Source organism: Ylistrum balloti, unplaced genomic scaffold, assembly GCF_031769215.1.
Source record: "Ylistrum balloti isolate Yb309-2 unplaced genomic scaffold, AGI_CSIRO_Ybal_v1 Utg369730, whole genome shotgun sequence".
Taxonomy (NCBI): domain Eukaryota; kingdom Metazoa; phylum Mollusca; class Bivalvia; order Pectinida; family Pectinidae; genus Ylistrum; species Ylistrum balloti.
Window position 1 is genome coordinate 2485999 of NW_026781945.1, and position 25085 is coordinate 2511083.

The 25085-nt window shown below is 34.8% G+C and overlaps 2 protein-coding genes across 2 annotated transcripts in view; one reads left to right on the forward strand and one right to left on the reverse strand.

The window, feature by feature from the left end:
* Positions 1-15476, reverse strand: part of LOC132565686 (cytoskeleton-associated protein 5-like) — a 46839-nt gene extending 31363 nt beyond the window's left edge. The window contains exons 1-13 of the mRNA XM_060230381.1: positions 15376-15476; positions 14302-14495; positions 8627-8753; positions 8357-8436; positions 7188-7359; positions 6796-6931; positions 5119-5213; positions 4220-4333; positions 3929-4033; positions 2762-2851; positions 1208-1372; positions 816-944; positions 299-439 (exon numbers count right to left, since the gene is read on the reverse strand). Of these exons, the coding sequence (XP_060086364.1) occupies positions 299-439; positions 816-944; positions 1208-1372; positions 2762-2851; positions 3929-4033; positions 4220-4333; positions 5119-5213; positions 6796-6931; positions 7188-7359; positions 8357-8436; positions 8627-8753; positions 14302-14495; positions 15376-15432 (1605 nt within the window). The 5' untranslated portion in view covers positions 15433-15476. The remainder of the gene's footprint in view (positions 1-298; positions 440-815; positions 945-1207; positions 1373-2761; positions 2852-3928; positions 4034-4219; positions 4334-5118; positions 5214-6795; positions 6932-7187; positions 7360-8356; positions 8437-8626; positions 8754-14301; positions 14496-15375) is intronic.
* Positions 15477-16596: 1120 nt separating this feature from the next.
* LOC132565707 (DNA-directed RNA polymerase I subunit RPA43-like) lies at positions 16597-23995 on the forward strand. The gene is made up of 3 exons (XM_060230404.1): positions 16597-16788; positions 20691-21035; positions 22528-23995. Exons 1-3 carry the CDS (start codon positions 16616-16618, stop codon positions 23222-23224), a joined length of 1215 nt encoding a protein of 404 aa, XP_060086387.1. The 5' UTR covers positions 16597-16615; the 3' UTR covers positions 23225-23995.
* The last annotated feature ends 1090 nt before the right edge of the window (positions 23996-25085 follow it).

Consider the following 25085-nt stretch of genomic DNA (forward strand, 5'->3'; position numbering starts at 1 on the left):
ATATATTAATTCAATTCTAAGAGAGAATGGGTCAACAGTAAATCTGAGTATTTTATCTTTTACTAACAACAGTTGACTATACACTGTAGTAGGTAAGAATGCGATTAGTTATTTCTATTGAAAAATTTTGAACTTTTTGAAGTGAAAAAATGTGCTAGTACAAGTACGATCACTTTACTAAAGAAGTGTCCCTTACACACATTTTAGTACATTAGTGTTTTACATTATCTTTGAAACTGAACATGATAAATACCTTATTACACAGTAAACTAAAACAGACTGTGAGATATAAACTTACACTTGATTTAGCTGGGGCAGTACTAGGTCTCTGGACTGGTTTCGGTTCCTCCTTTTTGGGTTTAGGTGCAGCAGCTGCGCCTCCACTCCGAGGTTCTCCATAGATAGTGAGGAGGACAGATGCCTCACAGCACTCCTGAATCTATTGTACATAAACCACTCATGTCTATAACAGGTTTTCTCTTGTGACATTGATAGTGGTCTTAAATACATCACATCTGATAGTGTAAACAGTTACAAGTTCATTTGTATATTATTTGATGAAGTCTTAGACTTAACATTGTAGAAGTATTTTACATATAATTCAACCACCATTCACATTCCACATCATGAGTAGGGTAGTATAAGGGTATTTCCAACAAAAATTTCTATTGGTTTCTGTAAAAATGATTGACCCTTACATTGTAACACAATGGTTGTAAACACAGACTAAGAACTATTACTGAAAATACAATCTATTTTTGCCTTTTCCAGGTCCATTCTCTATAGAGCTTTCAAGTAGTTCAATGTTGTCTTACCTTTTGCATTTTGATGGCATCAACATCCACCAGAAATGGTGCAATGTGTTTTTCTGATACAACCTTCATAGCCATCCCCAGGGCTTCATATGAACGCTCACGTACTTCAGGGGCAGTGTCATTTGCCGTCTAAATCACAACAAAATCATATTAAAATCAAAGCAACTGGTTCAGTGACACAGATACAGAATTTCATTTAATTTTACACTTAAATGCATACTAAAGGATATCATTCACATGATAACTGAGAATATGAGAGTGAAGTTCTGATGTTACTGTAAGGTATGCTCTACGGTAATTAAAAAATTTTTAAGTCAAGAAAATGAAAAATTATCATTTCATTCCAATTTATGAGTGCTGAAACAAAATGCATGCTGTGCAGCATTAAATACCTTCAGCAGGCAAGAACAAAACAGCTTCAGTAATTTCTTGGGCAAGGTGCTGAGAGTTGACTTGCCAAAACATCTGGAAAGCAAATAGGCAGACTCTGCTTTGATAGAAGGGTTCTTGTTTTCTAAGGCTGTCACAATGTCTTCAGAAATAGCATCCAACGATGACTGTAACAAAGAGGGCATCATCTTAACAAATACACTTTAGTGCTATGCATAAGTTAGATGTATTGAAACACAAAATGTATTACCAGTTAATCAAGTATCTATAGGGTTAGGGCTGTAGCAGAATTAACTGTGTGAGGAGTGTTCAGGAGGCACTTAGTTTTTACCCCAAACACCCATACAATAAAATTCATTTAAATACCCAAGCATATACACAACAGATTTTTTTGCCAAATGCAATAACCCACACAATTGAATGGGTTAGTTCAAGCAACCCCAACAGAATTTTACTTTCATGTTAACACGACACCCACAAAATTCATTGTGCTGCTCCTTTTTCATAGCCAAATACACGTTGCTTTCCCGAGCAAAAACATTGTCAGTTTTTTCAAAAAAATTTATATAAAAATGTCAGTATATTTTCCCAAACTATGATAATGATCACTGAATATTTCCTATTTCTGCATGCATAATCAAACCAAATATAAATGTTTCAAAATGAAAAAAAAAAAAAATATCTCCACACATTTCAAACTTGGAAATTTTCAATTTACTAGCTACCATACGTATACTGGAAGTTTCAAAGGAATGCAGTGGATACAAGTAATCATTATATAACATTTTTACTTTATTTATTTTACATGACGTCATCATTTTCTCGTTATGTCTAATCCAGGTAAAAACCAAACATGCTTGTGGCAAGTCCCCTAAATTATACTGATATGATGTTGTATTGCTTGTATACCATAAGTCAGCTTGACTAAAGCTGACATGAATGCTTAGTAACGAATGTCCCCATTAAGGATTCCAGGCCATTTTGGCCAAGCCATGTGGCCACCTGGTGTATACTCTAGTTTTCGTTCACCATTTTTTTCAAAGCTGCTTTAGTTCTTGCATCCAACGAGAGTTTCAAAACCAACACGAGTTATTTCCCTTTAATACTTGGATCGGGAACCTATGCACTTTGGAAGAATAAATTAATGATTTAATTCAATCTCTTTACAAATCCAAACAAATGAATTGTTTGACCCACAAAATCTGATTTTCTGTACCAAGTTTATCCCAACATTTTTTGGTGTTCACATTTAACCAGTCACCTATATAATTCAATTTGTATTGGCACAAATCACACATAAAATGCATTTTAGTGTTTTCCCAACCACCTACAAAAAGCCCAACTTCTCCATACATTTAATTCTAAAACCACCCTAAGGCACTAGAAACAATGACAAATTGCATGTTCCAGATATATGATTTTGTACTTTTGAAATACATATAGAAACTGGGAGTCACAAAATACTTCCAAAGAAATATGAGCACATTCAATTTTCTGTGCTAAAGATAGTGTGTTGACCAACAATAACAGCCCAGTTAACAGACTGGACTACTTACACTAATAAAAGCAGCATCAGCAGCCTCGCGAAGTGCTACGACCACCGTCTGTTTCTTCTCCTTAAATTTCTCTAAGATAACTTGTATTGTCTGCAAAAAAAAAGGGGGGCATTGTTTGGTCAATATTTTGCACAAATATTTGTTACTGAAACTGAGTATTCATTATGTATCATTTCAATATACTAAGAAACACATGTGAAACAATTGTTAAGCAATTTCTGCATATAGTACTGGTGACCTAAAAAACACATCTGTAAAACAGGGCAATGTTCAAGTCACAGTAACATGAAGATCATATCAGTTACTTTATCACTACAGGATTATACTGGTTAATGTTACAATGTCAATGTTACTATGGTAACACTACTGGTTCATGTGATCAATGTCAAGGTTACTATGGCAACACTACTGGTTCATGTGATCAATGTCAAGGTTACTATGGCAACACTACTGGTTCATGTGATCAATGTCAATGTTACTATGGCAACACTACTGGTTCATGTGATCAATGTCAATGTTACTATGGTAACACTACTGGTTCATGTGATCAATGTCCATGTTACTATGGTGAAACTACTGGTTCATGTGATCAATTTTACCATGTCAGTGTTACTAAGGTAACACCATTGGTTATTGTTATGTCAATGTTACTATGGTGACACTACTGGTTTATATTATGTCAGGGTTACTATGTTGCCTCTACTGACGCTTTTACTATGCTTTCACTACTAATCAATGTTACTCTGGTGACAATACTGGCTCATGTTACCATGGTGATACTAAAACTCCATGTTGCTATATTGATACTACTGGTTACTGTCACTATGATGATACTACTAGCTCAGGTTACTTGATACTACTGGTTACTGTCACTATGATGATACTACTAGCTCAGGTTACTTGATACTACTGGTTACTGTCACTATGATGATACTACCAGCTCAGGTTACTTGATACTACTGGTTACTGTCACTATGATTTTACTACTAGCTAAGGTTACTTGATACTACTGGTTACTGTCACTATGATGATACTACTAGCTCAGGTTACTATGCTTATACTTGTCACTTCAATAGTATAAGATCAAAGTTATAGCATAAGATCAATGTTACTCTGAAGTGCCAAAGTTTAAAATCAAAATTCATGTGTGTAACTACTATTACTTACATTTAAAGCATAGGGTGAATATTTCTTGCGGAGACCTTTGGCAATTCCTGCCATGCATTTGGCACCAATGGCGACTAACATTACATTTGTATCTTTACCAACCACCTGTCAAATAAAAAGTATTGAAGTTATGTTCAATCAATAACTATGAAAATAATCATTCTAGGAGAGAAATCTTTTTCATGTGCTCAAATCTCATTTACTTTATCTTTTATTTATGATAAATTACGTTACAGGCTCAATTGTACACTATGACCCCAAGGAAGGAATCTTCACACAGAATAAACCTACTTTAATCAAAGTCTTCACCAAACCACCAAAATCTCCATTTGCAATGCGCTGATTCTCAGTCAGCTTCTGGAGAGCTTCCAGCACTTCTTTACGTTCCTGCCATTTTTTAGCTTCCTACATATACAAAAAAGAAAAAAAAAATGACACGCTGAGGAAAACTGACTTTGCAATTTTAAGGTTTTACATATATCATGTTGTACAAACTGCAGAAGTGTTGTAATCAGACTTATGTTTGACACATCTTTTATTGTCATCCTACCATACTTTGTAAACAAGAGATCCCAGAGGGATCTTGGCACCCACGGTATGGTCTTTATTTACTCAAAATCAAACAGGCAAAAGAAGTAGAGACCGAAGGGAACATACATATGAAATTTGTTTACAGACAGACAGACAGACGAACAGACCACAACATAGGGCAATTTGAATAGCGATCAGAATGAAAGTAAAGCAAAAGTAAAACAATGTATATCTACATAACATAGCATATCTTCCTCCTTCTTAAACTGTGAGAAATAAAACAGACAAGAAGGCTAAAATTAGATTTTTAAATCTTTTCTTATGAAATTGTTAAATGTTTTGATTTTGCCAAAATTCTGAAATTTTTTTTGTCTTTTATAACAATTTACAATTATGACTTCTGATGCATTTTTTATTAAAAAGTGTAACAAGAAACACAATGATGTTATGGTAAGCTTGAATCTCCTTTATAGAAAGTGAACAAACCCTCCTTCATTTCACTCATTGAAGGAATACATTAACCCCAAGAATGGCATGTTCCTGCGTATAGAGCGCACCCCCCTTTTTGACACAACAGTTTTAGCTTAAAAAAGTGTGCATTATACGCAGAAATTTACGGAATACCATATATCGTAACTCCAACTTGGATTAGAACTTACCACTTTGTCGTAGTAATCTTTTGGAAGTTGAGCTAGTATGTCCACTTCTGGCATCATTTCATATGCATCAACAGCATCTTCTCCTTCATCTCCACCTTAATGAAAAATTGTACATATAGTATTACTATTTACACTTAACAGTAATATCTAAATACTAGGTATATTCTTTTTTGTGTCTGGATTATGTCTTTTAACCTTCTGTATAGGGAAACAAAATTTTAGGCTGTAGATTCTGGACAATGAATGAATGAGTGTGATGTCAGTCAGCATATCTGTATTAACAAGCCCTATTGTATGTTTCAACTAAACATTAATCCCTCTGTTTATACAGGTGCACAGGGGAATGTTCAAATTTATAAAGAATAAGGCAACAAAACTTAAAATACATTGTAATCTGCTAACCGTAAATCTACTGTTCTATTTACGTTCTATGTGTTTGGCTGCAGGAAACCAGAAGGAAACGAGATACGTTTATGAATCACTATGCCCCTGGTTGCAACGAACTTCTGCAGTTAGACATTAAAACTGCACTGTGTAAGATATGTGCTAATTGCATGTACACTTCGTGAAACACTTGGGTCTTCATTTATGGTAATGATTTGACAGTTTTAGTTCAATAGTTATGGCCATTGTTGAAATATTTCAAATGTAGGTCAAGGTCACATGGTCAAAAAATTTGGTACCACCAGAAAGGTTTTGTCACAAGGAACTTACATGCCAAATATGAAAGCCCTATCTCTTATGGTCTTAGTTATGGGCAAGACTACATATGACAACACGCAAACAGACAGCACAAAACAATGAATATGCTCTCAATCTTTTGATCAGGGGGCATAAAAACAAACGATAACTACTACACTGATACAGATTAATAAAAATACTAGTTTGTCATAGACACATTAATTTATGATTAACTGCATTTACTTGATATTCCTATATACAAACTGCAAGTTTTATTTCATTCTATTTTATGGCATACACTGTAACAGTGTGGTTCATGTATAGATATGCTTCAGTGACGTTGCTGTGGCCTTCACCTTTTTCGAAAACCAAATCAGTGCTATCAATGTTATATCAATGAAGAATACCCATGAATACGTATTTACTGAGTTCTATTTTTAAATACTGTTAACAGGACTTGTTACTCTTAATAAAAATATGAATACAATATTTGTATTACTTTAGGTATTGATTTTACAAAGTTATTTGTACGAGAGTGGGTGTATATCCACATGTGTGCTGCAATGACAAGTATTTAACATTATATTTTTTGTTCTCTATTCATTCCTTTAACTGTTTTTTTAAATAAAACATATTGTTAGTCACTGTGTATAAAAGGATGAAATACTTTTATTTATTTATTACTTATTCATTACTGTCACATCATGTTTTGAGGCAGGTATCCTGTAGGTCAGTCTCCACTACACAATGTCAGTCATAGAAACCAGACAAAGTCGAACCATTGGATATCAATTTTTCTGGTTTTACTGTACATCGATCGGTAATGACAAAATTTTTATCAAATAGATTATAAAATTCCAATATCTTTTTATAAATAAAACATTGTCAACATAGTAATATCACAGGGAGTTTAAGGGTATTAATTGTCTGTACAACATGTTTTGTTGTACAATTTACATTAGGATACTGCATCATACCTTGAATAACAATACTAACCATCATCATCACCACCCCCACCCTCAGCAGCCTGCTCTTCCATCTTGGCTTTGAGTTCCTGCTGTGATTTCATAAAACGTTGCTGATGTGGTTTCTCTCTGGGCTGTTTCTCAAACTCTGCTTCCAATTCTGTCACCTATGATGTGAAGAAATGTTGTTACATATAACATCTCTATACAACATATAATCACAACTGCTTTGAAAGAGTCATGATGGGTTGGAATGCAGACCATATATTTTCTGTCTTCATAAGTAATTTAAAACTGGTAACACATGGACATAATAGTGATGTGGTTTGAAACAATCTTTGGCAAAAGTTATTTTAAGGATGTGAGACCACAAACCGTTTACCTGCTCCACTCTCCTATGTCTATATTCCTGTTGATAATTACCTGTACAGGTTTGAAATTGGTCATCATGGGTTTAAGTGCAGGTCCTATCCAACGATGAATCTCTATCACCAATAATTTGGTCTCTTCTCGTACGTTTTTGTCTCTGTCCTCCAGGAGCTTAGGCAGAAACTTCATCAATGGTTTAATAGGCATTATTTTATTGCTGAAGTCCCTGGAATAATATACACAAAATACATTACTTATAAAGCCCAAAGAAAAACCAGACCTTCTAACTCCTACAAGTAAACAATTACAGTATTGTTCAATTCTACTGAAATAACAACTAATTTCAGGGCAGACAACAAAGTCACTAGAAAATTAACATTATCAGAATTCTGCAAAAATTGCGTAAACAGAATCAATTTTCTGAATTTTAGAAATAATTCCCTATCCACAATGATACAACAATGTTTCAGATCAAATTTGGTTGATATTCACCCAAGCATTAAGGAAAAGTAGTGTTTTAAAGCAAATTACTGACTAACTTCCCCATTTTGGGTCCTGTCCCCAGTCCCTAGAGGTTGAATCACAACTTTCTGAATTTAGAAAATGATAACCCACCTGCAACGATGTTTCAAATCAAATTTATCTAGGCATTAAGAAGGAGTAGTATTTTGAAGCAAAATATTGACTAACTTCTCCTTTTGGAGCCCAATCCCTTAGGAAAGAATCTTATTTCTTAATTTAAGAATTATTTGCCAACATGTACTGTTCTTACTGACAATATTTGAATAATATCAATTTAAGCATGACAGACAATAAGTATTATGAAGCAAAGTATTGTATATCTACTCTTTTAAGGCCCCATCCCCAGGTCCCTCAGGATCAAATCAAATTTCTGTATTTGAAAAATGATCCCCCAACCCCAATGATGTTTCAGACCATATCTGGTTGAAATCCACCAAAAAGGCATTTAGCAGGAGTAGTGTTTTAAAGGAAAGTTTACTGTAGGCCCTCCTGGTCAGACAACTTAATAAAGCTATTGTATAAACTGAATTTCATAGGAACAAGCGATCAATCAACAATCACATCCCATGTCCTGTACTCAAAAGATTTTCAAGAGAAAATTTCTAGAAATACTTAAATTTTACAGTGCATGACCCATTGTTTTAGCAATAAAGTTGAAAAGGACTAATGAAAAAACTTGGAGATTGATCAGTTACACATACCTTAGTGCCATTCGCATACATTGTATGCAACCAACCACTATCTTGGGCTGTTTGTTCTCCAAGCCTTGCAACAAGCATTCCTACAAACCAGTACAAAATATTTTGAATCAAAATCTCTTGACATTCCACAATAATAAAATTAGCTTCCTTATTTCTTCATCAAAACAACACAGTAAATATTTCAATAATCTGAACTTTATTTTTCTGTACTTATGTTTTATAAATACTATGAGAAATCAAGCAAGTTGGATCATTTGATGGTGTACTCACCTGGACAACATCCGCTTTCTCAATCTCGATGTATTTCATGATGATCTCAATGCCCTTTTCTTTTGTCTTCTGTTTGCTGGCATTGAGACACTTGGTAATAACCGCAGACACAACCTCGCCAGCCGTTCTACAGGTAAAGCGGTATATTGATGATTTATGATATAATATGACATTTTTAACAGCTTGTCAACACATAAAAAGTCATTAGGGTCATCAACCAGTAAAACACACAGTGATCCAAAAGGGAATAACATTATACAAACCAAAAGGTAAAAGACAAATGTTAACAAGAGATCCCAGAGGGATCTTGGCACCCACCATTTGAGGATCTGTTTTCAGTTCTTGAAGATTTGTTTATTTTTTTTTTGTTTGTTACAGGTGTTGTAAATGTTCATGAACTGGTCTTCATTGAATGTACTCAATGATGGCACAAGATATTTTTATTAAGCACTTATTAGCAAATATCATTTGAAAAAGATCCGAAAGTATTATTAGATAGCAGTCAGTTACAGGTGGATAATAGACAATATGCTTGTGCTGTATTACTGTCGACATCCAAGATGGCTGCCTGTGGGCCACCTTGATTTCAAATCAGTCCAAAAAAGGTACAATGCACAACTAGGGACCAAGGGAAACCAATATCTATGAAATATCAGAAGGATCCATCCAGTACTTCCTCAGACATAGCAGTAACAAGATTTTACTCTCAAAATCCAAGATGGCCGCCTGTCAGCCATCTTGATTTCGGATCAGTCCAAAAAGGTATAATGCACAACTTGGAACCAAAGGGAACCTGCATATGAAATTTGAGAAAGATCCATGCAGTACTTCCTCAGATATAGCAGTAACAAACTTTTACATTCAAAATCCAAGATGGCCACCTGTCGGCCATCTTGAATTCAAATCAGTCCAAAAAAGGTACAATGCACAACAAGGGACCAAGGGGAAACTGCATATGAAATTTGAGAAAGATCCACCCTGTACTTTCCAAGAAAAAGCAGTAACAAACTTTTACATCCAAAATCCAAGATGGCCACCTGTCGGCCATCTTGAATTCGAATCAGACCAAAAAAGGTACAATGCACAACAAGGGACCAAGGGGAAACTGCATATGAAATTTGAGAAAGATCCATCCAGTACTTTCCAAGAAATAGCAGTAACAAACTTTTACTTCCAAAATCCAAGATGGCTGCCTTTTGGCCATCTTGAATTCGAATCAGTCCAAAAAAGGTACAATGCACAACTAGGGACCAAGGGGAACCTGCATATGAAATTTGAGAAAGATCCATCCAGTACTTTTCCAGAAATAGCGGTAACAAGAATTGTTTACGGACGGACGGACCACGGACGCAGGGCGATTTGAATAACCCATCATCTAATAGATGGTGGACTAAAAATGTTAAATGGGTCAATTAACACAAATTATTAAAATGGTATGGCATAGTCTATTATATGTATAAACATCTTTTGGTAATGCAGAATTTTACAATTCTCACAACCTACCCAGTCATTCTACAGGTAGAGAAGTACTAACACAACCTATCCAGTCATTCTACAGGTAGAGAGGTACTAACACAACCTATCCAGTTATTCTACAGGTAGAGAGGTACTAACACAACCTATCCAGTTATTCTACAGGTAGAGAAGTACTAACACAACCTACCCAGTCATTCTACAGGTAGACAAGTACTATAGCACTAACACAACCTACCCAGTCATTCTACAGGTAGACAAGTACTATAGCACTAACACAACCTACCCAGTCATTCTACAGGTACAGAAGTACTATAGTACTTACACAACCTACTCAGTCATTCTATAGGTAGACAAGTACTATAGTACTAACACAACCTACCCAGTCATTCTACAGGTAGACAAGCACTATAGTACTAACACAACCTACCCAGTCATTCTACAGGTAGACAAGCACTATAGTACTAACACAACCTACCCAGTCATTCTACAGGTACAGAAGTACTATAGCACTAACACAACCTACCCAGTCATTCTACAGGTAGACAAGCACTATAGTACTAACACAACCTACCCAGTCATTCTACAGGTAGACAAGTACTATAGCACTAACACAGCCTACCCAGTCATTCTACAGGTAGACAAGTACTATAGCACTAACACAACCTACCCAGTCATTCTACAGGTAGACAAATACTATAGTACTAACACAACCTACCCAGTCATTCTACAGGTAGACAAGCACTATAGCACTAACACAACCTACCCAGTCATTCTACAGGTAGACAAGTACTATAGCACTAACACAACCTACCCAGTCATTCTACAGGTAGAGAAGTACTATAGTACTAACACAACCTACCCAGTCATTCTAAAGGTACAGAAGTACTAACACAACCTACCCAGTCATTCTACAGGTAGACAAGTACTATAGTACTAACACAACCTACCCAGTCATTCTATAGGTAGAGAGGTACTAACACAACCTACCCAGTCATTCTATAGGTAGACAAGTACTATAGCACTAACACTACCTACCCAGTCATCATACATGTAGACAAGTACTATAGCACTAACACAACCTACCCAGTCATTCTACAGGTAGACAAGCACTATAGTACTAACACAACCTACCCAGTCATTCTACAGGTAGACAAGCACTATAGCACTAACACAACCTACCCAGTCATTCTACAGGTACAGTAGTACCATAATACTAACACAACCTACCCAGTCATTCTACAGGTAGACAAGTACTATATCACTAACACAACCTACCCAGTCATTCTACAGGTAGACAAGTACTATAGTACTAACACAACCTACCCAGTCATTCTACAGGTAGACAAGTACTATAGTACTAACACAACCTACCCAGTCATTCTACAGGCACAGAAGTACTATAGTACTAACACAACCTACCCAGTCATTCTACAGGTAGACAAGTACTACAGAACTAACACAACCTACCCAGTCATTCTACAGGTACAGAAGTACTATAGTACTAACACAAAATATTTGCGGTATCATCCATATATTTAGTTAAGTTTCTTTTTACGATGAACATGTTTCATATATCTAAATAAACTAGTATAGGGTCAGACAGTAAAATATATGTAAATGAATCTATAACATCAGGGAAATAAGTAAAGTATAGCTGGAGTTCAGCAGTAAGATAAATATGCTTGCAGATCTAAATTAATCAAACTGATCTGGAAAATATTTATTGAAATGGATCAAGGCTGTTGTTTAATCAATGTTTCCCTTAGGATCGAACCCATGGCCTCTGGCTTACTGGTTTTAATGTTCAATGGCTGGGTTCCATAGTTGGTGACAGCAATACTTGCAGAGCAAGGCCAAGTATTTCTATCAATAGGTTTAAATCCCCATCTATCTATGACTATAAATAGATTGCACATCTTATATAGATCATGGCTACAGTAAAAACTTGCAAAGCCCACAAACTTTACCCTTATTTTCACCTGATATGTAAAGCACAATATCTGTTACTATGGAATATCAAAATGTTCCATATACTATACTTTGGTTCACATGCATTGCAGAATATTTAACACGACTGAATTTGTAATATGAACACATTATGTTTAGTTACCTTTGGATTTTAAACACAATATCAGAGATATACATCATAACTTGTTACAAAATATCTACCTTAAAACCTGTTTAAATGTCTTAATCATTTGCAATTTGTATAACTATGTACTATAAAAAAACTTTTAATTGGGAGTTTCACATTTCAGGACCTTTAAACTTGCTATAACATGCCAGCCAGCTATGACACTGCATAATTATAAATAAACATAGTAGTTACCTGTTTAATGAATACCAATTTGTGTGTAATTATAAAAAGGTTTAATCCTAAAAGGCATGAAAGGTCTGTAATCTTAAAATTTACATTGCTTACCCTGTTGGTAAAGTTAAATTAATATAGAATGCCTTGCTATTAATCTTATTGTTTGAATGAAACAGATAAAGTTGATTGGCTCATTATAATGAATATCTTCAGCTCAGAACAGGCTCTTTCAGGTTCTGATACTTTAATCATACCCTACATTACATTTTCTCATCAAATGCAATATTTTACACAACTACAACAATCTATCCTACTTCCTTCATACCATTAAAAAGACAAGCCTGATTGTCAATAAATGTATCAGGTTAATGTGCATCTTTTGAGTTCAGAATTTCGACTGTATGGAAAGATTTTAAATCTTTCCACTTTGGATCACTAACTTCCCATCTGTGTTCAGTTTTATCCTCATAGAGATACAATTTTATTTATACTATGAGTCTCCTTCATCAAACAATGAAGTATTTTTACATAGAAAATCTTATCAAAACTTCCTTCATTCTCATGGTAGGATGATTTTAAAGTTTCCCTATTTCCCAAACCTCAAACCTCGGCTACTGCAGTGTATTGTTGCTATCTTCTGTTTTGACATGTACAACAAGATCTTTCACAAAAAGATGTTCTAGTGTTCATGAGAATCACTTCAAAATCGTGATCCAGGATCAACTTTTATCTAACCATTCTCATTGGCTTATTTAGAATTTGGAAAAATAGCCATTTGGAAAGGGGGATTTTATTTTACCTTTTTTGAGAAAAAGTGAAAATTGTGGTCCTTGAGTAATTCAAGGACAGGTCTACAGGGTTTTCCATAAGAGCTGGTCGGTGGCTCTTATGGAAAACCCTGAACCTGAAATGTTAGGTTTATAAATGTACAATATAAACAAAAGCATTAATGGAAAGCTTCAGCCATGAAATTATGTACTTTTTATGTCTTTAGAAATGGACTTCTATTTCATAGAGATTCTTATAAAATGTTTTCATGATAAAGCTGAATAGATCAATTAAAGAGTGCCAATTGTTCAGACAAAGTCATAAGTAAATGACAAACAGAGGATTAATAAAAAACACACAAGGAGGCTGTACATCAAATATGGTAAAAAGATCTTCCTACAGACAAAGGATTCAAAGCTTTTCGAACAATTCCTTTTGGATTCTATCTGCACTCAGTATTCCTCACTCTAATGGCAGAAATATGCTACACTAATACTTTTCAAATTTATACCAGAAAGATTATCACACTGCCTATCAGTGATGATATTAGCATAGGAACGTACTGAAAATTAAGGTATAATGAATAACCACCATCTCTTTACACTGGTAATCTACTTGGGCAAAGTCAAGAATTTCATATGTGTAATTAAATATTATTTATCAACATTGTTATTTTGAGATTTTAACTGTCATATTAATGTAAAGCAATTAACATTTACTACTTCAGGAAAATACATGTTTTCCTTTTATTTTTATAAACTAAAACACTTACAAGGAAGGAATGCATGAATTTACAATCAAGGGGTTGTCAATGAAGCAGAATGTGCTTACCCTTCTGAGAAACCTGGTCTTATTCTCCTTGTAATTTTTCAGGGTTCTCTTCGTACATTTTTTTTCTGTTTTTTTTTTCTTTCTTTTTATATCATTCTTTTATTCATTTTTTGTCCTAGTTTCATCAAATTTGTGTTTGAATTATAATTTTGTTAACATGCCTGTATTTGCTTTCATATTATTGTTCAAAATTAAATAAATATGAATACATCAATTAATGTCTTAATTTATGATTATGTTCAAACATTTGGCATAAACTTTTTAAAACAGTACTATCAAAATTACATACTTATTAGCGATTGCAGCATTATCCACGAAGACTAGCACTGCATCCAATGCTTTCTCTTGAGCTACAGCATTGCTATCTGTTACAAATTTCTTCATTAACCCAGCATATTTAGAAAATTCTGAACTCTTTTCATCTGTTATACCACCAAAGAGTTTGGTCACCTCTTCATAGCCTGTCAATCTTGCTCTCCAAACCTAAAACCAAAGTTGAATATTTTTTACCACAAAATTCATTAATTTTGACATTCTTATCAAAAATATTTTCACTTCAAATTCTGTAACTTCATCATTATTTTACCTTGCAACTAGCACTGCCAATGTCGGTATACTGCCACACATAATTATGCTGTATTTGGCAGCTTTATTTTAGCATGTGCGTTAATTCAACCAAATGACTTATGAAATTACATAAAATTACTTTTAACAATAAAAATAACTGTTGAAATAAACAATTTTATATGTTGTATTGAACAAGGTTATTTACAAAAATTCATAAAATCGCTGTCATATTCATTGAAGTCTGGAACTGGTACATCATCAGGCAAAATTCAGTATAATGACAAACTCAGGTAAACAAAGATGGTACCACCAAACTGTTAAAGTTTTGACAGTCTGATTTTCAATCATTCTCAATATTATGCAGATTACATTCACTATTGCTCTCTATGCCCCTGGAATATATCATGAAAAAATTGAAGGTTCCATGTGTGACATATTGTGGACAAGATAAAAAGACTAGTGTACATCAAATGAATCTCACATAAGGTATTGTAATGACTTTGAAGTTGGCTTTTACTCTTTTGTAATCTATAAAAAAGAGAGAAACTGCCTCTGGTCAGATTTTTCCAATAGAACCAATCAAATTACTTCGCTTGTGCCTTCAATTTTGCCATGACACGTTCCACAGATGAGGAGAGAGAGAAAGTGGTCAAAACCCCTGGAGTATCAACAATAATTTTCAATCAATATTGCAGGATAAATAGAATACATTGTCAGTATATTTTAAGACACTGATCACTTTATAAATGCAATGAAAGTCAGCTTTTACTTGGCTATAACTGTTATCACTGCTTACCTTATGAGTGCATTTCTCCTCTGTTGGGAGTTTCATCCATTCTGAATCGTCCCCCATTTTTTCAATTCGTTTCTGGTTCCAGGTACTCCTACTTTAAATCAATGTCATTAGGCATCTGAAACATGAAAAATACTTGATATACTAGAGGAGTCTACACTGCAAGATATCAGCCTACATTTCAATACTAGAACTAAGTTCTTCTAACCATATGTCCATAATTAGAACACTTACAGTTTCACTTGTACACGAATATTTGATAGATTGAATGAAAATATATTTTTCATTTTGTCCCATCCTTTTGTATTTTTACGTATTTGTTAAATGTATAAACTAAATGAAAAAATGCATTTTGTATGTCAAGGTGGGGGAGGAGGGCTTACAATCACAACATATTAAATGATCATGAGTCATCAAGTTAAATGTCAGCGTATATGCTACAGCAATGTCTAATTGAGACACTACTGGTGATACTTTGCTCGACTCGCTTAAGGTGTCAATCAGTAATATGCCATATTGGTATTTTGATAAGCATGAAATACAATAGACATTCAGTGACATTCACTCATCCATCTATTAAAAACTAATTAGTCTAAAAAGGACCAATTTTGTTCAGTCAAACGATGTCAAAGCATATATACAATTAAACTCGCATTTATACATATTTGATACTTCATATGCAAACTAAAAGTCGTAATTTATGTCATACATGTTTACGAAAACTGGATAAGACAATCAATGAAAACTAAACATGCGAAACCGCTTTTCTGGAACTGTCAAATCTGTATAATTGACATTTTATCAAGCTTTCCTCCATAACATTTCATTAATGATTTATGGAATGAACAACAGATCGCACAATGTCACTCACGTGTGAAAAAAGACCACCACGTTCTCTTATAGAATGATATCACCCTTTGAGGGTCTCTTCAGCAGTTGCAAAAATTTGAAAATCGGCTGTCATGACCCAGGGATTGGATAAACTTTACTTCCGGTAGCGCCATCTACTGGCGAGCACTTCGGGCACTGCCTGAATATTATTTCATTTACATTTTAATACAAATTATATTAGGGTTTTAAACCACTATGTTTTCAAATGTTAAGGAATTTTGTTACATTAGATACTTTATTTGTAATTCATTAATATTTTGCATATAAATCTGTTCGTGACTGCAATTCAATATGTCTGCCTCCAGAATGGTGATATCGCTGCACGTGTGAGCGAAAGGCTTAAGACAAGAAAATGAAACATATTGGGTTTGAAGAGGCTATGCAAATTATAGAAACTGATAAATATGCCCAATTTGAAAAAGTGACAACAACTAAACACATTGTTCTTTCTCCAAAGTACCTGGGTCGTGTTAAAACTGGAATAGTGGAACAGCTGAATTCAGAGTTGAATTTTTCCTCAGAAAGGTAAACAGAAATCGCGAGGAATATTTCATTTTATATGACATTTTTTTTCTCTTAAGAAACTGCATTAAATTATCAAAATTAACGCTTGTATGCACATCGGAGTGGTAATGTCCACTGTTACTTATATGATGCGCCATCTGTCACGAATTCGTTAGTTTATTTACCCGCAATTTTTAAGTAAACTTTTTGGGGAAATCGGAATAAGATGATGGACTGTTCATATTGCTAGTCCTTTTATCGCCGTTTCTTTACTAAATATTTAGGATTAATAAAAAAATCTTCCTCAAATCCTGTTTCAACTTCAATTTTGAGGTTGATTTGGAAAAAAGATGGTCTGCACTGCACTTTATCTTTCAGTCCACGCAGGCTCCCTTCTCTCATAGATCTCGCATACTCTTTGTCTGAAAACTGCCATATTTTTAATACAAGTACATGTACATTGTGAGGTAGACAACAAATTCTGTCTCTGAAATGATAATTTAATGTCAATATTCACATTTCTTATGCTGTCATAAATAGTCTGGATGCCCAGTATAGCCCACCTGTACCAGATGATGCCTGACTGATACAGGTATAACTAGTATCATAGCAGAGCATTTGAATGTTCAAATCTTAAGTGGAGAGAGGCAAAAAACACATTGCAATAGCTTATAGTGAACCATATGGTCTGATGAGGTTAGTAAAGCAAATAAACTTGTTGAACTATGAAAAGAAACCAAGATTCATGAGTATGTTGTTGGAATGTTTAATTCTCCATGATGGATGCATTTTCTACCAGTTATATAAACACCTACATACTGTCTCCAAAATGAGTATGATAAGCAAAAATGTAAATACTAAAAACAGCATGATAAACACGATTACTGACATTAAATTATCATTTTAGGGACAGAAATTTTCACTGTAATCTTTTTAGGTGGGATACTCCTATAACATAGGAGACCACCGGTCGGCTAATTTATCATCGAATGATATTGTACCAACTGCAGCCGGTTATTTCTCATGCAGTATTTCACTGATGCTCATTCTGCTCGATTTCATCGCAGAAAGAAATATTCAACTATCTCTATTTATATCATAAAACTTCATGACAACTATGTGTATATAATCCTGGTAAAATACCAGCCACAAAATACCACTCGGCTAGAGAGAACTTCCCTTTAGCTCGATCGTCAGACTAGTAAGCCAGAGATCCTGGGTTGGAATCCTAGTGGAGGCATTGAAATATATAGTGACCTCTGTTACATTGGCGCCCATGTAAGGACTAGGAAATAATACTTAGTATTACCTTAACAAGTACCGCTGTAACCCCTGGATACTCAAGGGTGAGTTATTTCCTGGAGGGGGATTATGTAACCCTGGTAAAATACTAGCGGCAAAATACCACTCGGCTAGATAGAACTTCCCTTTAGCTCGATTGGTTGTGCACCAGACTAGTAAGCCAGAGATCCCGTGTTCGAATCCTTTTAGGCATTGAAATAAATAATGACCTCTGTTACATGTACTTGATTAGGTACATTTTATGAAGTATTAATTATACCATTCAAATGTTCCATTCACAATCCTATAGTTCATAGATATATTTTATCCCAGAAGGAACTCTAGCTGCACTCCATTACTTGGTCGACCTAGCTTTCAAACCTGGCAGATTTCCATCAATGCAAAATATGAACTTACGCATTTTGGCAAAATGATCCAAAAGGAAAGCAATTTTTTTTTATTTACCTTGTACTTAATTGTATTTCATTTTTTAATCAACATGACATTTTAAACTCTAGTAAGCAGAGAGTGCAAATGGTTTTTTTTTTCTTCTTTATATTGGAAAAGTAAAAATAGTATTTCTTAATTTTTTGCATGAAAGAATATGTGATTCTGGCATGGAACATTTGAATTTATGTCAAAATGTCCAATGATATTAAAATCTGAACTTTGAAAACTTGATAGTCAAAATCTGGTAAATCATCTTTGGAAAGTTTGAGGTTACAAGGCACTTGTCATAATTTTCTCACTGTGTAAACAATGTTGGATTAACATAGGGGTGGAATGTACCATATGATCAAATACCACACTCCAGTAATCTTACTACCCTATCACACCACAATTTGGACCATTTAAGCAAGCAAGGTTTTGGGGTGTGTCCCCTGACAGAAAAGTCAATGTCCATAAAATTGATTCTTACAACTTGCCTGAAGCAGAGACTGGGTATTCCATTGTTAATATGCAGGGAATAAATAGGATGCTCAGGGGGAGATTATGATATTCCATTGTTAGTATAAGGGGACTGGATTTCCAGGTGTGATTGTGATATTCCATGGTCAGTATATGGGGACTAGATATCCAGGGTGAGGTTATGATATTCCATTGTGATGGCACTATAAAAGCTTCTGAGTGGTTCCATCTTTTTTCCCTGTTTTTCTCAACTTCGTTTTACATCACGCTTTGTTCGCTATCATCCGCATTGCATAAAATTTTGACATTTCAAACTTCTTCTCAAGTTCCACTAGTGGCATTGAGCTCAAACTTGCATGAAATGATCCTGAGTTGGTCCTGACCAAGGTTTTGTTATTTTTTGAAGGTGTCCGAAATCCAAGATGGCCGCAATCTTGAAAAAAAAAATTAAAACATCTTCTCCAGTTCCACAGGTGCCATTGAGCTAAAAAGTGGTATGAATGTTAAGAACAGGTAGCCAAAAAAGTGTTGTGAATTTATAACCTTGTCAAAACTTCAATACGGCAGCCAGGGAGGCCATTTTGTAATGTGATTGTACAATCATGGTTTTTCTGTGCAACACATATTTCAAACTTCTCAAGTTTCACCACTGGGATTGAGATCCAATTTTATTGTCCAAAAAATAGGTAACATTTCAAACAGTTTCTTACTCCTCACCAAAACTACCATCTGCATCATGGAAAACAGCTTCTAAGTAAGATTTCATTCAAAGAAGAAAAAATATCCCTTCTCCCTGCTGAAAGTTTTTGTAATCGAATGACCGTTAATGTCAGTGAGCCTCTTGTTCCAACTGATATTAATCAGTCTTGTTGGCCCAGATTGAAGGCAAGTGACCCCGTCCCTTTTCATGAACCCATGACATGTAGGTAAAGGTAAGTGCATTACCACCATCTGATCATCCTTTAATTGCCTCCTTCACATCAATCTTAGCTGTTGCTGAAAATTTCCAAAAATTAAACCCTTTGCATACCATATAACATATTGTATGGGGCTCATACAAATGTATAAAAATATCTCGCATAAAGTTGAAATCTGGGTATAATGTTTTAAACACAACTCACATCTAGATGTGAAATGCATTGGTCCAGCACCATTTTGATCACTACTGGATTTATCTCAAGTGCATTGTTTATAGAATTCTGTCACTGTATCATGCTGGAGTTATCTTTCTTAGCACAATAGCTGGTTTGAGGACATGTTTAATCTAGACTTCAGAAGAATTACACAGTAATGTAAACAAGTACATTCCATCACTTTAATCATAGTTTCAAGATCAATGATAATAAAGAATAATAACAATATTGTTAAACTTCTATCCAGACTTCATCAAATTGTAACGTATAAATCTCAAACAAAAGGAAAAACAATGGCTGCAATCGTTTCCATGTAGATATAGTCCTATAAATGGAAATCTGCTCATCAACTTCGCTAAATTACGTACAGTAATTGAGAAATGGCTGCAGTCCATTACAGGTATACTCATATAGTCTTAGCATCGTGTATGGTCATGCACATATTAATTTATGAGTATGAAGAATAAAGCTGAAGATTCAGTCGCCGCATATATAGTTATATAATTCATTTACTTTACAGGTTAATGCGAGTCAATAATCAAGCTTATATAGACATATTCTCCTGTATTTGTAATTATATAATGTTTGTTTTTATTTCAGCTTGGATGGTATTCTTATTGCGTACAGCAATATTCATCTTCTACAAAGACTAGGACAAATATTAGATGAACAGCCCTACATCCATTTAAACATTCAAGCAGATTTTATTGTGTTCAAGCCTAAGGTTGGCTGTTTACTTCGCGGTGTGGTGAACAAAGTTAGCAAGAATCACATCGGTTGCCTCGTTCACAACTGCTTTAATGCATCCCTGGCATGTCCTGCTCAAGCAACAAAAGGATGGAATGGTCAGAACATGGCTGTCGGAGAGGAGTTCATTTTCCAAGTAACACATGTTTACAGACACAACAAGTTTCTCTCCATAAAAGGCAAACCAACAGATCAAGGGTAGGTTCATTAATACAAAAAAACACTTTATCTGAGAAAAAGAAATGCCTGTCCATCCTCTACCTTCTCAGTATCACAAAGGGGAAGCGATAGTAGAGTGGTTAAAGTGTTTCTTTATCAATAGTCCTCCATCAGGGTCTGGGGTTTGAGACCTACATGGGGTAGTCACAAGATGATGAACACAGGTGGATGGGGATTTTGTTGGGGGGAACTCCAACTTTCCTCCATCTCCTACACCTGGCACATCCTTAAATGACCCTGGCTGTAGGATGTAAAGCAATAGTAAACAAATAGATAATAAGTATTAAATATTATGTAGAACATTATTTATGCATATTTAAACTGTTTATAGTTGTAGAACCTTTATTCTTTATTCTTGAAAGGTAAAAGATGGATCTTCAAATTTCATATGAAATTTCCTCTTGGTCCCTTGATCAGAAAAAATCAAATAACTGACTGGCAGTCATCTAGGATTTTGACATTGAAAGATTGTTGTCACTGTTTCTTGAGAAGTACCAGATGGATATTTCTCAAATTTCCTTTGTATATTGCCTTGGTCCATAGTTGTACCTTTTTAGTTTTGGGACTGTGCTGACAGGCAGGCATCTTGGATTTTGACAATGAAAATTTCAGTGTATGTTCCCTTTTGTCCCTAGTTGTGCTCTTTAGATTTTGAAACTGATTAGATGAACCAAATGACTGTCAGGTGGCCATCTTGAATCTTGACTAAGAAAGTTTGTTAAAATTATTTTATGAGAAATATTGGACAGACATTTCTCAAGTTTTATATTTAGGTTTCCCTTGGTCCCAGGTTTATTCCATTCGATTTTGGGACTGATCAGAGAAATGAATGTGAAAAAGCTATCTTGGATTTTGACTAAGAAATAGTGTTATTTCTACAATGAATTTCTTGAAAAGGATGGATCTTTCTAAAATTGTACATGTAGGTTCCCCTTGGCCTCTAACTTGAGTCTGGTTTGATCAACAAAATGGCTGACAGGTGACCATCTTGGATTTTACACAGATTATTATAGCTATTTCTTGAAAGAAATATTAAAATTTCATAGAGTAAGGAGCAAGGAGAGGCAATGGACAATTTTGTTGTTGTAGAATTACTGGAATAATCTTCTTTCATGTGAAGGTTCACTTTTTTCAAACTGATTGAAGAAAAAATGGCTTACATACTGCCAACTACAGATTATCAGTATTTGTCAGAAAGATGAAGTGGACAAAATGCTGTATTCTCAAAGTTTCTCCTGTTAAATAATGTAATCACTTAATTCATTCATCCATCAGTACAAACAAATAATTACACCCAATATACATGTATCTCTATTGTACCTATATCTGTAGGAACTTGCATGTTTAATTGTACAATGTATAGTTTATTTGTAGAATTAATTATCTATGTGCTTGTATTCATATATGTATTTATAATATTGTAATCTTTGTATTTTTTATATGTATTTTACACTCTTTATTTGATTTGTAGAATCTTGGAAAGGTCAAGTAAGAAACGGACCTGGGATGAAGTGGACCATACTACTGAAGATACCGTGAACATGGAAACAGCAGATAGTCATGACAACACAGAGAAAAATGTTACCACTAAACATAAATCCAAGAAAAAGAAAAAGCATCGTGACAAGGGAGATAATCAGATGGATGAAGGTATAGATGTCTCCTCTCAACAATCTAGTGAGCACGAGATACCACTTTCTCACAAAAAACACAAAAAGAAGAAAAGCAAGAAAGAAAAGTCTTATTCCTCCAATGACAATGAGGCTGGTGAGAATGATCTTCTGACAAAGAGTCCCGACAGCAATTTACTCTTCAATGAGGATATTGTGGCCTCCACCAAAATGAATGGTACACTAGACATTTCTGGGGTGCATTTCTTAGAACAATCACCTTTAGGTAGCAGTACATGTAAAAAGAAGAAGAAAGACAAGAAGAGGTCTAGGAAGTCAGAACAAGATCCTGACAAACCATGTGAGGGCGCTGAGGAGTCCTCTAATATAGACATTTTAACAAGAAATGTATTGACAGTCGGAACTGAATTACCACAACCAGCGGTGACAGACAATGCTCAGCAAGCCTCCCCTTTGTTGTTTTCTAGCCAAGAAACTGTTAGTAAGAAACATAAAAAGTCCAAAAAACATAAAAAGAAGAAGGGTGATGATATCTAGCCTGTGTTATCTTAAAATTAGTTTTATTATCCAGAAATTTTCAGCTACTCTGTTACAAAGGGTCAAGTAAGTTTATGCCCTGGTGTAATATCTATTATCCTCTCTCACCTGTTACATGTAGGACTGCATGAAGAAGTGGATCTCTTTTGTTGCAGTTGTTAAGGAGGTAGAATCACATTGGAGGACTGATAGAAAAATACTATTGTTAAATAAATATTTTCATGGGGTTCAAGTTTAGTGATTTCACAAGGATTCCCTTTTCATGGACACATGATTTAATGGATGATTACCACTAAATTATCAAAATATTACCTACTTATACTTATGTTATAAGTTCATGGACATATGAATTCATGGATCAAAAGTACCGTTGTAATCAATGAAAATAAATCCTCACAAAAATTAATGATTTTTACAGAAATTAAGTGTTAAAATCCTGTTTCTTTAGTATGTACACTGGTAAAGGGTTTATACTAAGGTATAGAATATCTTTTTGTGAAAAGTCCAGGTTTAAGGAGGCCAAGACAGTAAACATTTAAATCCTTTACCAATGGGACCACTGAAGATATTGTCAATATGTTTTGGAGTCCAAGCTTCATGAAATAATGAGCAAATCAAGTTCCCTTGTATATCCTCAACAAAGATTTGCTTTTACAGATTGGAAAAGTTAAGAGATATAATATATTCATGCAACATAAACGTCACAGAATGTAATGTAGGCCCTTTGGGACTCTTGTTAATTGTTGTAACTGAATAAATGCTTTAATGAAATTGGTTATTGGTGTAATCTTTCTACAACAGTAATGTAAATTTAAAATTTCAATGGGAAAAACTCAAAACAATGTTATATGCTTTTTTATTTCTTCAGTTTTCCTTTGTTGCCTCCTAGGCTTCAAAAGTTTGACCTTTGGCATTGCTGATGAGTCCTAGAAGGACGAGACAACTGTATGATGCAATTCATTTGATAATTTTGCTTTACTGTATCTTACTCAAAACTATGAAAAAGTGCCATTAACTTGTTGACTTTTGTACATTCTCAGTCTATTCTAACTCTGACACTTCCTCAGTCTCTATCTTTTTCACCTCTAACACTTCCTCAGTCTCTATCTTTTTCACCTCTAACACTTCCTCAGTCTCAATCTTTTTCACCTCTGACACTTCCTCAGTCTCTATTCTTCCTCTGACACTTCCTCAGTCTCTATCTATTCTACCTCTGACACTTCCTCAGTCTCTATCTATTCTACCTCTGACACTTCCTCAGTCTCTATCTATTCTACCTCTGACACTTCCTCAGTCTCTATTCTACCTCTGACACTTCCTCAGTCTCAATCAATTCTACCTCTGACACTTCCTCAGTCTCTATCTATTCTACCTCTGACACTTCCTCAGTCTCTATCTATTCTACCTCTAACACTTCCTCAGTCTCAATCTTTTTCACCTCTAACACTTCCTCGGTCTCTCTATTCTACCTCTGACACTTCCTCAGTCTCTATCTATTCTACCTCTGACACTTCCTCAATCTCTATCTATTCTACCTCTGACACTTCCTCAATCTCTATCTATTCTACCTCTGACACTTCCTCAGTCTCTATCTATTCTACCTCTGACACTTCCTCAGTCTCTATCTATTCTTCCTCTGACACTTCCTCAGTCTCTCTACCTCTGACACTTCTATTCTACCTCTGACACTTCCTCAGTCTCTATCTATTCTCTCTCAGTCTCTATCTATTCTACCTCTGACACTTCCTCAGTCTCTATCTATTCTACCTCTGACACTTCCTCAGTCTCTTTATATTCTACCTCTGACACTTCCTCAGTCTCTATTCTTCCTCTGACACTTCCTCAGTCTCTATTCTTCCTC